We start from the raw sequence: 13,988 nt of genomic DNA, 5'->3' as shown, positions 1-13,988 counted from the left end.
GAATTTTTGTCTGCAAATGTTTTAATTTCTCCCTCATTTTTGAAGGACAGTTTGGCTGGATATAGAATTCTTGGTTTACAGTTTTTCTCTTTTAGTATCTTAAATATATCATCCCACTGTCTTCTCACCTCCATGATTTCTGCTGAGAAATCTACGCATAGTCTTATTGGGCTTCCCTTGTATGTGATGGATCATTTTTCTCTTGCTGCTTTCAAGATCCTCTCTTTCTTTTTGACCTCTGACATTCTGATTAGTAAGTGTCTTGGAGTACGTCTATTTGGATCAATTCTGTTTTGGGTATGCTGCACTTCTTGGATCTGTAAGTTTAAGTCTTTCATGAGAGTTGGGAAATTTTCAGTGATAATTTCCTCCATTAGTTTTTCTCCTCCTTTTCCCTTCTCTTCTCCTTCTGGGACACCCACCACACATATATTCGTGTGCTTCATATTGTCATTCAATTCCCTGAGTCCCTGCTCATATTTTTCCATTCTTTTCCCTATATTTTCTTTTGCTTGTCGGATTTCAGATGTCCCATCCTCCAGTTCACTGTTCCTATCTTCCGCCTCTTGAAATCTGACATTGTAGGTTTCCATTGTTTTTTTTATCTCTTCTACTGTGCCTTTCATTCCCATAAGTTCTGTGATTTGTTTTTTCAGACTTCCAATTTCTTCTTTTTGTTCATTCCTTGCCTTCTTTATATCCTCCCTCAATTCATTGATTTGATTTTTAAAGAGGTTTTCCATATCTGTTCGAAGATTCTGAATTAATTGTTTCAGCTCCTGTATCTCATTTGAATTGTTGGTTTGTTCCTTTGACTGGATATCATGTCATCAAAAAAAATCTTCAAAATCATTAAAGATGTCTGTGTGAGTCATTAAAGAAGCCTTTTCATTGGCTACCAAATCCGTCAATAACCCCGTGCTGCCTCAGGCCTCATCCATGCCCACGTAGGGCCTGACACCCTTGGGGAAAATCTCATCCAATGCCGGCTTCATCACTACTCTGCAGCACTGCAGGCGTCCCCCAGCCTGTGCTTTTTAATTTATTTTTTCTCTGGATATATGTACTTTCAGATTGCCAGATTGAATTCTCTCTGGATAGGAAGATGGAAACCATGGACTTTTCCTGTCACATCAAGGTTATTTCCATTTAACTAGAGAGAATTCAGCAGTGAATTTAGATTTCTCAATTTATGGAGTGATGTGGTCACATATCCCTGGCTCCTGTTTAACCACTTGACCCTTATTGCTTGGTTTCTGTCTTCTTAAAGGACTCTCTTGCCTTTCTTTGGTTTGGGAACTGGTGCTGAGATTGAGCACAGAGCCTTAATTTAAACCTCCTGTATTTTTTTAGATTTTTTTTTTTTTTAACATGGGCAAGCACCAGGAATCGAACCCGGGTCCTCGGGCATGGCAGGCAAACATTCTTACCTGCTGAGCCACCGTGGCCCGCCCCTTCCTGTATTTTTTGACAGTAAGTCAGCTGAGCCCTTGTCTATAGAAAAGGTCAGTTGTCCATTATTTACTGGCCTTTTCCTAAATGGAAATTCAAGACAGTATCCTTGAGATCTCAGTTCAGCAGCCAGATTTTAGATCATTTCTAGTACACTTATAATGCTTACATACACATAACAATTTTTCAAGTGCTTTATTTACTTACCTCGTTTGATCATTCAGCAAACATTTGTTGATCCCCTTTTCTGTGCTTAATTTCACATTTTGTTGACAGGGCTGTGGAGACGGGGGCTCTCTCATGCACTACTGGTGGGAATGCAGAATTATTTTAATCCCTGTGGAGGGGAATTTAGAAATGTCTAACAAAATTATGTATTTATTCTTTGGAAACATCCCGCTTCCACATATATGAACATTTATGAGAGAATAATTGAATAAGCTGTCATATCATTACTCAGTGGAGTACTATGAAAATATAAGAAAGAATAAGTAAGATATCTATGAACTGTGATATGGAGTATTTTTGTTTTATTTTGCTTTTTATCTGTCAGTATAATTTTGTTGAGATATATTCACACCCTGTATAATACATCCAAAGTATATAATCAGTGACTCACAATATCGTCATCACATTCAATTTTAGAGCATTTTCATTACTCCAAAAAAGAAAGAAAATTTTTTAATCCCATACCCCTTATCTCCTCCCTATTATTATCATTTTTTGTCTTCATTTTATTACTTATCTACCCATATACCAGATAAAAGAAGTGTCAGTCACAAGATTTTTACTGTAAAGTGGTTTTGAGGATATATTGTAAAGTGAAGCAAAGAGCAAAATATATATATATAGTATACTACTTTTGTGTAAGAAGTAATATAAGAAGTTCTAAGTATACATTTGCTCATAATTTTTTAAAAATAGAATATAGAGTAATTCAGAAACTATTGAAAATGGTACTTAAGAATTGAAGAGATAGAGATTGGAGTAAGGCTTCTGAGATTACTTTTTCTTTTCATTTTTAAAAACTTTATTGTGATGACAAATATACAACTCAGTTTCCCATTTTAACCATTTTGAAGTGTATACTTTAGTAGTATTAATTACATTCACACCATGGTGCTACCAATACTGATATCCATTACCCATATTTTTCCATCACCTCAAACAGAAACTCTTCCACTCATTAAACTTTGTTCATTTTAGAGTGTCCCAGTCCATCTGATTTTATTTCCCTTCTTCTAAATAACTTCTTTTAGCATTTCCTTTTTGTTGTTGTTGTTCACAATCACACATTCACATTGTAAAAGCTATATAGTTATACAGTCTTCTTTGAGAATCAAGGCTATTGAAACACAGTTCAACAGTTTCAGCTACTTCCCTGTAGCCACTCCAATACACTATAAACTAAAAAGAGATATCTATATAATGCTAGGAATAACCTCCCAACTCTGTTTGAAATCTCTCAGCCACTGAGATTTTGTTTTGTCTCATTTCTCTCTTCCCCCTTTAGGTCAGGAAGGACTGTCTCATTCCAATATGTCGGGTCCTGGCTCATTCCAGGAGTCCTGTCTCAAGTTGCCTAGGAGATTTACATCCCTGGGAGTCATGTCCCATGTAGGGGGAGGGCAGTGAGTTCACCTGCCAAGTTGGCTTAGAGAGGGAGGCCACACCTGAGCAACAAAAGAGATTCTCTGGGGGTGACTTAGGCATAATTAACTGTAGATTTAGCCTCTCCTTTGCTGGAATAAACTTCGTAGGGTGAGCCTTAAGATTGAGGGCCCAGCCTACTCAATGGGTTGTCTCCACTGTTTGCAAGAATGCAAGAATATCAGGAATTCCCCAGATGGGAATTTAATATTTACTCCTTTCTCCCCAGTCCCCAAGGGGACTTTACAAATAATTTCTTATTCCCTGCTCAGATTACTCTGGGATATATTGGGGCATCACACTAATCTGTACAAAGCAACAAGATCTCATGCCCTATTCAAGATTCCATGTAATTATGGTATGCAAGTAAACTGACTATAGAAGTTAATTAAATAGTGTGCTACCCAAAATATAAATTTTGCACCAAATAGACATCTCCCTTTGATCTCACACAGAGGTTAAAAGTTTGAAAATATGGGCCGTATCATTCTTTACCCTCTATTCTGATTTATTCAGCTTCATTTTAAACTGGGATGCTTTTTAATAGACTTTTGGCTTTGAATCATGTAAAAGTTTTGTAGATTCAAAAAATTAAATAAAAAAAAGAATGGAAATGCACTCCCTAATATCAAAGACAAACAGGATCCGGTTGTTCTAGTTTGCTAGAATGCAATATACCAGAAACGGAACGGCTTTTAAAAAGGGTAATTTAATAAGTTGCTAGTTTACAATTCTAAGGCCGAGAAAATGTCTCAATTAAAACAAGTCTATGGAAATGTCCAATCAAAGGCATCCAGGAAAAGATATCTTGGTTCAAGTAGGCCCATGAAATTTAGGGTTTCTGTCTCAAGTGAGAAGGCACATGACGAACACAGGGTTTCTCTCTCAAGTGGAAAGGCACATGGCGAACATGGTGTCATCTGCTAGCTTTCTCTCCTGGCTTCCTGTTTCATGAAGCTCCCTCAGAGGCATTTTCCTTCTTCATCTCCAAAGGTCACTGGCTGGTGGACGTCTCCTTCTTGTGACTATGTCATTCCGCTCTGCTCTCTCTGAATCTCCCATTCTTCAAAATGAGTCCTCTTGGGCCATGGTGGCTCAGTGGCAAGAACGCTTGCCTGCCATGCCAGAGGACCCGGGTTCGATTCCCGGTGCCTGCCCATGTAAAAAAAATGATTCCTCTTTTATAGGACTTCAGAAACTAATCAAGACCCACCCAAATGGATGGAGACATACCTCTAGCTAATCCAGCTTAACAACCACTCTTGATTAAATTTCATCTCCAGGGAGATGATCTAATTACAGTTTCAAGCATACAGTGCTGAATAGGAATTAGAAGAAGCCGCTGCCTTTACAAAATGGGATTAAGATTAAAACATGGCTTTTCTAGGGTATATACAAACCAGCACACCAGTGAACCTAAATAAATATCCAATTGATAACCTCACAGAAAGATACTAATTCAAATAACTTTTAAATACAATACTCTGATTATGTAATACTCAGATTATACCCCTTAGTGGGATATTCCAAGAACAAAAAGAACTGAAAAGAAAATTTGAACTTGATAGGTTTGTTGTTGGTAGTGGTTTTGATGTAGAATAAATGAGTTGTTGGGAATCAAAGTTCTCACTGCAGAGAAGAGAGATAACAGATGTTTGGAGAGGAGTGGGAGAGTGAGTAGGACCCTGTGCTGTTGAACTTGAATTGAAGATATCAATTTTAATTCAGTGGTTTTTCAGAAATATTTCCCATCTCAACTGAAAAGGTTTTAGAAACAGTGATACCCAGTAGTAATAAGCATACTTAATTAATGCCTAGGTCTTGATTACAAAATATCATTCTTCACTAAAAGAGACCAGGTGTGGTGGTTAGGTTTAGGTGTCAACTTGACCAGGTGATGGTGCCTAGTTCTGTTGCTGTGGACTGGAATCATTAGCATGTGAAACATCTGTGGTTTATTGCATGTGCAGTCAGCTAAGGGGAGTGCCTTCTGTAATGAGTGGTGTTTAACTTAATTCATTGGAGGCTTAAAAAAAAAGAACTCCATGCAGCACAGCCGAAGCAGCTCAGCATACCTCATCTCAGCACTCTCAGTTCAGCCCAGACATTTGGAGATGCAGAAAGGAATCGCCCTGGAGAAAGCTGTTGGAATCCAGATGCTGGGAGAGAAGGCCAACAAACATCGCCCTGTGCCTTCCCATGAAAAAGAGAATCCCAGATGAAAGTTAGCTGCCTTTCCTCTGAAGAACTATAAGTTTTTAACTAAATAAATTCCCTTTTATAAACGCCAATCTGTCTCTGGCAGCTTTGGCAGACTAAAACACTAGGGCTTCTAGGGTAAGTGGCTGATTAATTACCCATGGAGGTGAACCTGGAACAACTCTGTACCAGAAAGCAAGAAAGTGCCCAAAGACTAATTAACAGGGTCATCATGTCAGAAGGAGCTAGCTTGAAGAGATTCCCACCGGCCAAAGTCAGGATAATCTGAGTGTCAAAAAATTATAATAATCTTGATAATAGATTATAACATACTAAATATAAAAAAGAATACAAGATTCCATAATGACATTTAAAAACAGGGTGAAGGGATTGGTCAGGAGAAGGCTTTTTTTTTTTAAACAAAACAATGAGTGCCATCTAACAAATGTACTGGAGTGATAGAATTTGAAAATCACCATTTTATAACCTCCAATAAAATAATTGATGTGGGCAAGATCATCAGTCAGTGCTAATACCACAGGATAAAAGTTACTGTGAAACAGGGTATTTACAAGACTTCAAAGTATTGCCCCAGTCATTACTAATTTTGTAAAAAACAAACAAACAAAAAACTCTACAATATAAGGATGTGGCAAACACAAAGGTACTTTAATCAAAAATTCAGACTCAACATGAAAAATAATGGAACTGATTGATTTTTATGTGCTTCATTTGATGCAATTGGAGAACATACACATCACCCCTGTAATATTCTTGTCAAAAATGTTTGACCTGAATCCACTCACCAGAAAACAGGTTTGGAGTCTCAAAAAATATAGTATTATGATAAACCAAAAAAAAAGAAGGAAAAGGGGGAGATAAATAGAGAGGTGAAGACATAGCAATTAAAGGCAAAGTGTGATACTTGATTAAGTGAATATAAAGGACATTTTGGGGACAATTGTGGGAATTTTAATATGAATAGTGCACTAGATTATTATTGTATCAATGTTATATTTATTGGGTATGATAATGTTATGGTTATATAGGAAAATGTCCCTTTCTTAGAAAATACATGCTTGTATTGAAGTGCAGAATCATGATACTTAAATTATTTTCATAAGTTCGAGGGGAAAAAAATGTGTGATATATTTTGAGAGAGTGCAAAGGGGAGAGAAAGCAAATGTGGCAAAATATTAACAATTCATCTATCTTCCAAACCTGTAGAAATGTCACCATTCCCCCAAAAAAGTTTACCTTAAACTTTTAAATTAAATTTTTCAAAATGTTTTTTATTGTAAAATATAATATATATACATACATATATTCAAAGCAAAAGAAAAAAGCAATAATTTTCAAAGTATACTTCAATAAATAATTACAGAACAGATTTCAGAGGTTGTTATGGTTTATTATTCTACCATTTCATATCTTTCATTCTAGCTGCTCCAAAACATTGGAGGCTAGAAGGAATATTAATATAGTGATTCAGCAGTCACACACATTTGTTAAATCCCATTTTCTCTGTTATATCTCCTCCTTTTTCTTGATCCTTCTCCGAATCTATAAGGATCTTTAGGTAATGCCAGTTCTGAATTTTTCATGTTTGAGAAGGAATGTCCACATTAAAGAATGTGGGGATGTAATTAGTTGATTATCTTGGAGAGGATGGTCCCTCGGAGTTTCAAGATCTATCTGTCCTAAGAACCATCTGGAAATTACTGGTTCCAGGAAAGCAAATTAAGTGCATGAAACTTTTATAGAGTCTCAGTTTGAACCCTAGGTGTTCTTAAGAGTCAACAGGAGTGAAGTTCCTTGAGGTTTAGCAAACTACGGCAAGTAGCACTATCTAACTGAAGTTTGCATAAGACTAGCCTCCAGAATAGCCTCTTGACTCTACTTGATCTTCCTTGGCCATTGATGCCTTATTTCATTACACTTTTCTAGCCTTTTTGGTCTGGAAGGCCTTGTGGATCCAGGGGCCAAGGCCAGACTCATCCCTATGAATAACACCCCGTGTTGTCAGGGAGATTTTCACCCCTGAATGTCATATCCCATGTATATCTTGCTTTAATTTTTTTTTTTTTTTAATATGCCTTAAAGTCAGGCAGCGTGAGACCTCCAGCTTCATTTTTTTTCCTCAAGATACTTTTAGCAATTTGGGGCACCCTGCCCTTCCAGATAAATTTGCTTACTGGTTTTTCTATTTCTGAAAAGTAAGTTGTTGGGATTTTGATTGGTATTGCGTTGAATCTGTAAATCAATTTAGGTAGAATTGACATCTGAACTATATTTAGTCTTCCAATCCATGAACACGGTATGCCCTTCCATCTATTTAGGTCTTCTGTGATTTCTTTTAACAATTTCTTGTAGTTTCCTTTGTATAGGACTTTTGTCTCTTTAGTTAAATTTATTCCTAAGTATTTTATTCTTTTAGTTGCAATTGTAAATGGAATTCGTTTCTTGATTTCCCCCTCAGCTTGTTCATTACTAGTGTATAGAAACACTACAAATTTTTGAATGTTGATCTTGTAACCTGCCACTTTGCTGTACTCGTTTATTAGCTCAGGTAGTTTTGCTGTGGATTTTTCAGGGTTTTCAACATATAGTATCATATCATCTGCAAACAGTGATAGTTTTACTTCTTCCTTTTCAATTTTGATGCCTTGTATTTCTTTTTCTTGTCTAATTGCTCTGGCTAGAACTTCCAACACAATGTTGAATAACAGTGGTGATAGTGGACATCCTTGTCTTGTTCCTGATCTTAGGGAGAAAGTTTTCAGTTTTTCCCCTTTGAGGATGATATTAGCTGTGGGTTTTTCATATATTCCCTTTATCATTTTAGGGAAATTCCCTTGTATTCCTATCCTTTGAAGTGTTTCAACAGGAAAGGATGTTGAATCTTGTCAGATGCCTTCTCTGCATCAATTGAGATGATCACGTGTTTTTCTGCTTTGATTTGTTGATATGGTGTATTACATTAATTGATTTTCTTATGTTGAACCATCCTTGCATACCTGGGATGAATCTTACTTGGTCATGATGTATAATTCTTTTAATGTGTTGCTGGATTCGGTTTGCTGGAATTTTGTTGAGGATTTTTGCATCTATATTCATTAGAGAGATTGGTCTGTAGTTTTCTTTTTTTGTAATATCTTTGCCTGGTTTTGGTATGAGGGTGATGTTGGCTTCATAGAATGAATTAGGTAACTTTCCCTCCACTTCAATTTTTTTGAAGAGTTTGAGCAGGATTGGTACTAATTCTTTCTGGAATGTTTGGTAGAATTCACATGTGAAGCCGTCTGGTCCTGGACTTTTCTTTTTGGGAAGCTTTTGAATGACCGATTCAATTTCTTTACTTGTGATTGGTTTGTTGAGGTCATCTGTTTCTTCTTGAGTCAAAGTTGGTTGTTCATGCCTTTCTAGGAAGTTGTCCATTTCATCTACATTGTTGTATTTATTGGCATAAAGTTGTTCATAGTATCCTGTTATTACCTCCTTTATTTCTGTGGGGTCAGTGGTTATGTCTCCTCTTCCATTTCTGATCTTATTTATTTGCATCCTCTCTCTTCTTCTTTTTGTCAATCTTGCTAAGGGCCCATCAATCTTACTGATTTTCTCATAGAACCAACTTCTGGTCTTATTGATTTTCTCAATTGTTTTCATGTTCTCAGTTTCATTTATTTCTGCTCTAATCTTTGTTATTTCTTTCCTTTTGCTTGCTTTGGGGTTAGTTTGCTGTTCTTTCTCCAGTTCTTCCAAGTGGACAGTTAATTCCTGTATTTTTGCCCTTTCTTCTTTTTTGATATAGGCATTTAGGGCAATAAATTTTCCTCTTAGCACTGCCTTTGCTGCATCCCATAAGTTTTGATATGTTGTGTTTTCATTTTCATTCACCTTGAGATATTTACTGATTTCTCTTGTAATTTCTTCCTTGGCCCACTGGTTGCTTAAGAGTGTGTTGTTGAACCTCCACATATTTGTGAATTTTCTGGCACTCTGCCTATTATTGATTTCCAACTTCATTCCTTTATGATCTGAGAAAGTGTTTTGTATGATTTCAATCTTTTTAAATTTTTTAAGACTTGCTTTGTGACCCAGCATATGGTCTATCTTTTAGAATGATCCATGAGCACTTGAGAAAAAGGTGTATCCTGCTGTTGTGGGGAGTAATGACCTATAAATGTCTGTTAAGTCTAGCTCATTTGTTGTAATATTCAAATTCTCTGTTTCTTTATTGATCTTCTGTCTAGATGTTCTGTCCATTGATGAGAGTGGGGAATTGAAGTCTCCAACTATTATGGTAGATGTGTCTTTTTCCCTTTTCAGTATTCGCCTCATGTATTTTGGGGCATTCTGGTTCGGTGCATAAATATTTATGATTGTTATGTCTTCATGTTGAATTTTTCCTTTTATTAGTACATAGTATCCTTCTTGTCTCTTTTAACTGTTCTACATTTGAAGTCTAATTTGTTGGATATTAGTATAGCTACTCCTGCTCTTTTCTCGTTGTTATTTTCATGAAATATCTTTTCCCAACCTTTCACTTTCAACCTATGTTTATCTTTGAGTCTAAGATGTGTTTCCTGTAGACAGCATATAGATGGGTCCTGTTTTTTAATCCATTCTGCCCCTCTATGTCTTTTGATTGGGGAGTTCAATCCATTAACATTTAGTGTTATTACTGTTTGAGTAATACTTTCCGCTACCATTTTGCCTTTTGTATTTTATATGTCATATCTAATTTTCCTTCTTTCTACACTCTTCTCCACACCTCTCTCTTCTGTCTTTTTGTATCTGTCTTCATGCTCCCTTTAGTATTTCTTGCAGAGCTGGTCTCTTGGTCACAAATTCTCTCAGTGATTTTTTTGTCTGCAAATGTTTTAATTTCTCCCTCATTTTTGAAGGACAATTTTGCTGGGTATAGAATTCTTGGTTGGCAGTTTTTCTCTTTTAGCAATTTTAATATATCATCCCACTGTCTTCTCGCCTCCATGGTTTCTGCTGAGAAATCTACACATAGTCTTATTGGGTTTCCCTTGTATGTGATGGGTTGCTTTTCTCTTGCTGCTTTCAAGATCCTCTCTTTCTCTTTGACCTCTGACATTCTGACTAGTAAATGTCTTGGAGAACGTCTGTTTGGATTTGTTCTCTTTGGGGTACACTGCACTTCTTGGATCTGTAATTTTAGGTCTTTCATAAGAGTTGGGAAATTTTCAGTGATAATTTCTTCCATTGGTTTTTCTCCTCCATTTCCCTTCTCTTTTCCTTTCGGGACACCCACAACACGTATATTTGTGCGTGTCATATTATCATTCAATTCCCTGAGTTTCTGCTTATATTTTTCCATTTTTTTTCCCTATAGTTTCTGTTTCTTGTCGGATTTCAGATGTTTCATCCTCCAGTTCACTAATCCTAACCTCTGTCTCTTGAAATCTACCATTGTAGGTTTCCATTGTTTTTTTATCTCTTCTACTGTACCTTTCATTTCCATAAGTTCTGTGATTTGTTTTTTCAGACTTTCCATTTCTTCTTTTTGTTCATTCCTTGCCTTCTTCATATCCCCCCTCAATTCATTGATTTGGTTTTTGATGAGGTTTTCCATGTGTGTTCATATATTCTGAATAATTGTTTCAGCTCTTGTATCTCATTTGAACTATTGGTTTGTTCCTTTGACTGGGCCATATCTTCAATTTTCCTGGTGTGATTTGTTATTTTTTGCTGGCATCTAGACATTTAATTACCTTAATTAGTTTATTCTGGAGATTGCTTTCACTTCTCTTACCTAGAGTTTTCTTGCTAGATGAATTTGTTGTCTGTGTGTTCTTTGACCTTCAGTTCAGCTTTTTCTGGACCTCTAGCTTAGGTTTTGTTTCACAGAGGATAATTTTTCAGTTCTTGTTTTCTTATTTCTTGCCCTGCTTGTATGGTGCCTTTTCCCTCCCCTCTTTCTTTAAATTTTGCATATCATGTTTCCTTCATTGTTTCAGAGAAGCTGCTTTTGTACTCTCATCTCCACCCCTACCCCTCCACATCCCACCAACTCCCCACCTCCTTAGATGTAACATAATGTACTAGAAAGATTTTGGGCTTTTAAATTAATTCTAGGTTTAATCCATAATGCTTCTTTGTTTATTCAGTATGTTAATTGAGTACCTTCCAGGAGCCCAGCACTGTCAACAGTGCAGAGGAAGAGACATAGCCCCGCCCTCAGTGAGACTGTATTATAGTGAAAGAAGTAATATCAACCCATAAGTAAATATGAGTACAAATTGTGATACATGCTATAGAGGAAAAACTCATAATGCATCTGACTTACATTAGAGGATGGTCTAGAAGGGTCTATTTTCTCATCTTTAAAAATGGAAGTGAAGATGTAACTTTCTTACTCTATCATTTGTGGAAACAAAATGTGATAAAATACCTGGCACTTAGAGGAAGCTTGGTGGATGTTATTGGCCTTCTTTTTAGAAGCTCTGCTCTTTCCCTTGGCGGACTCTTTCAAGTGTTATAATTGAGCAATTTGCTCATACTCCTAACCTTGTCTTTTTGCTCCACAGGGCTCAGAATGGAACGCCTCCAACTTAGAAGACTTACAGAACCGAGGGTAGGTATACACAACAATTGCTGACACCTAAGTGTGAAAAATCTTTACATTTTCCAGTCAAAGAGAAATCAATGAATAACTTTTAGAGTTGCTGCCAATAGGCATAATAATAAAACAGCTATTCTCCCAGTTTCATCTGCTCATCCCCCAAGAAAAGATTTTCGAAAACTTGCAAACGTTTTGTGCCATTTAAAATCACATGTAGTTATCAGTTCTTATTTTTATGTAAGAGTACACAGAACTGCATACGTTGGGTTCACAAAGCTGTTACTTCAACACTTATTGAGCATCTTCCATGGGCCACAGTGCTAAGTGCTAGGGAACCACAGATAAATAAGACTCAGTCCCTCTCCTTTTATAGTAAGCTGCTTGGAGAGTCAGTAAGTTATGAATGTCAAATTGTCAAGCTTCTGAAATGGAAATAGTCTAACCTTACATTAGGAAATGTGCCTCTAAGCAGCATGGTTGTTGATGTTTGATTCTAGCAATTGAATCCACAGTGAACATTCAGCAAGCAAAATGCCATCATTCTTCTTAGCTAGTGCCTACTAAATTTCCTGCTGAATTTTACTTAAGGAGTCAGAATATCTCAAAAAGAGAGCAGAAAATCTTCTGAATTTGCTGCACTAACTCTTCACTGGGGGTAGATAAGACCAGCTGAGACTCAGAGGTATAGTATTGGCTGCCTAGCTAGATACTGGCTGCCTGTTTTCCAGCTTCAAGTCAACCTTCTGGTTATCTTTACCATAACTAGATGTATTTTCTCTGCTTTTCCCACCCCCAGAAGAAAGGCATTTCATAATCCCTAAATTCAACTTGAAGCAGGACTAAGACATAATTATGCAAATAATTCTAAGAGGAAGAAATGCGGTTGCTTAATTTAAGATATAAAAAGAAATAGAATTTGGAAGATTCAAATTATTGAATGTTGAGTCTAGGGTTCTTTTAAAGGCTGTGACCATATCTTTGTCTTGTGTGTGACGTATCTACATAGCTCAGAGCTTTAGACCAAGAGGGTGCTCAGTAAATGTGAATGAATGATGGCCAGAATGACACGTGAGGGTTTGAGTTGCCTTAAAGCAAATAACAAGGGGAAGAAATCCATCAGTAAACTGGGCTGGAAAGTTAAAAAACCTAGTTTCTAATCCTGCGCCTACCGTTTGCCCTCTTTAGAGGAGTAGTTTTCTGATTAGGATCCTTGGAAGTCTTTCAAGAGTACAGATCCTTAATTCAACAACACTGATATCATATTTTATCTGTTTTATATACAGGAGTTCTGCCTAAGATTTCTTTGAGAATGGGGCCAAGAAATGGGGTTCTAGTGCTTTAAAAAAAGTTTTTGACAACTTCCTAAGTGTAATTGAGCTTTAAAATTTCTGTCATTCTGGGAAACCTGCACCTAGATACAATGCTTAGTAATGAAATCTGAGTTTTGATATAGCACTGCTTGCCAAATGCAGTAGAATTCACAAAATTATGCCATCATCACCTCTCCACTATCAGTTTTAGACCATTCCATCACCCCAGATAAAAAGCCGATACCCTTTAGAATTAGTCCCTATTTCCATGAGCCCTAGCCCTAGGCAACCAGTAATCTACTCTCTGTCTACAGAATTGTCTGTTCTAGACGTTTCATATAAATAGAATCATATATATGGGTTTTTTTTTGAGACTGGCTTCTTTCACTTAGCGTAATGTATTCAGGGTCTGTGCATTTTGTAGAATACATCAATACTTCATTTCTTTTTTATTTCCAAATATTCTGTTGTATGGATATACCTCATTTTATTTATCCATTCATCAGTTGGTGTGTATTTGGGTTGTTTACACTTTTGGCTGATACAGGGTTTCTTCGTGGATGTTTTTGTTTCTCTTGAGTATATACCTAGGAGTGGAATTGTTGGGTCATATAGTAACTCTGTTTAACCTCTTTTGGGAACTGCCAGACTGTTTTCCAAAGCAGTCACACCATTTTACATTCTCACCATGTGCTTGCTTTTTACATTTGAAAAGAAATTCCTTTCTTGTAATGGGCTTTGATTCTAAGTTAAAACAGAATTCAAATCATGTCCCAGAAAAA

General features: G+C 36.5%; 1 protein-coding gene across 13 annotated transcripts in view; it reads left to right on the top strand.

The window, feature by feature from the left end:
- The window catches only part of SSH2 (slingshot protein phosphatase 2), a 412,119-nt gene that overhangs the window by 364,008 nt on the left and 34,123 nt on the right, over positions 1–13,988 (top strand). For all 13 annotated transcript variants that reach the window (XM_077165399.1, XM_077165398.1, XM_077165409.1 and 10 more), the window contains one exon: positions 11,862–11,908. In XM_077165399.1, coding sequence (XP_077021514.1) covers positions 11,862–11,908 — 47 coding nt within the window. The remainder of the gene's footprint in view (positions 1–11,861; positions 11,909–13,988) is intronic.

The sequence above is a fragment of the Tamandua tetradactyla genome, chromosome 6 (assembly GCF_023851605.1).
Source record: "Tamandua tetradactyla isolate mTamTet1 chromosome 6, mTamTet1.pri, whole genome shotgun sequence".
Lineage (NCBI taxonomy): Eukaryota > Metazoa > Chordata > Mammalia > Pilosa > Myrmecophagidae > Tamandua > Tamandua tetradactyla.
The sequence above is the reverse complement of the archived record's forward strand: the minus strand, read 5'-3'. Positions and strand labels throughout refer to the sequence as shown.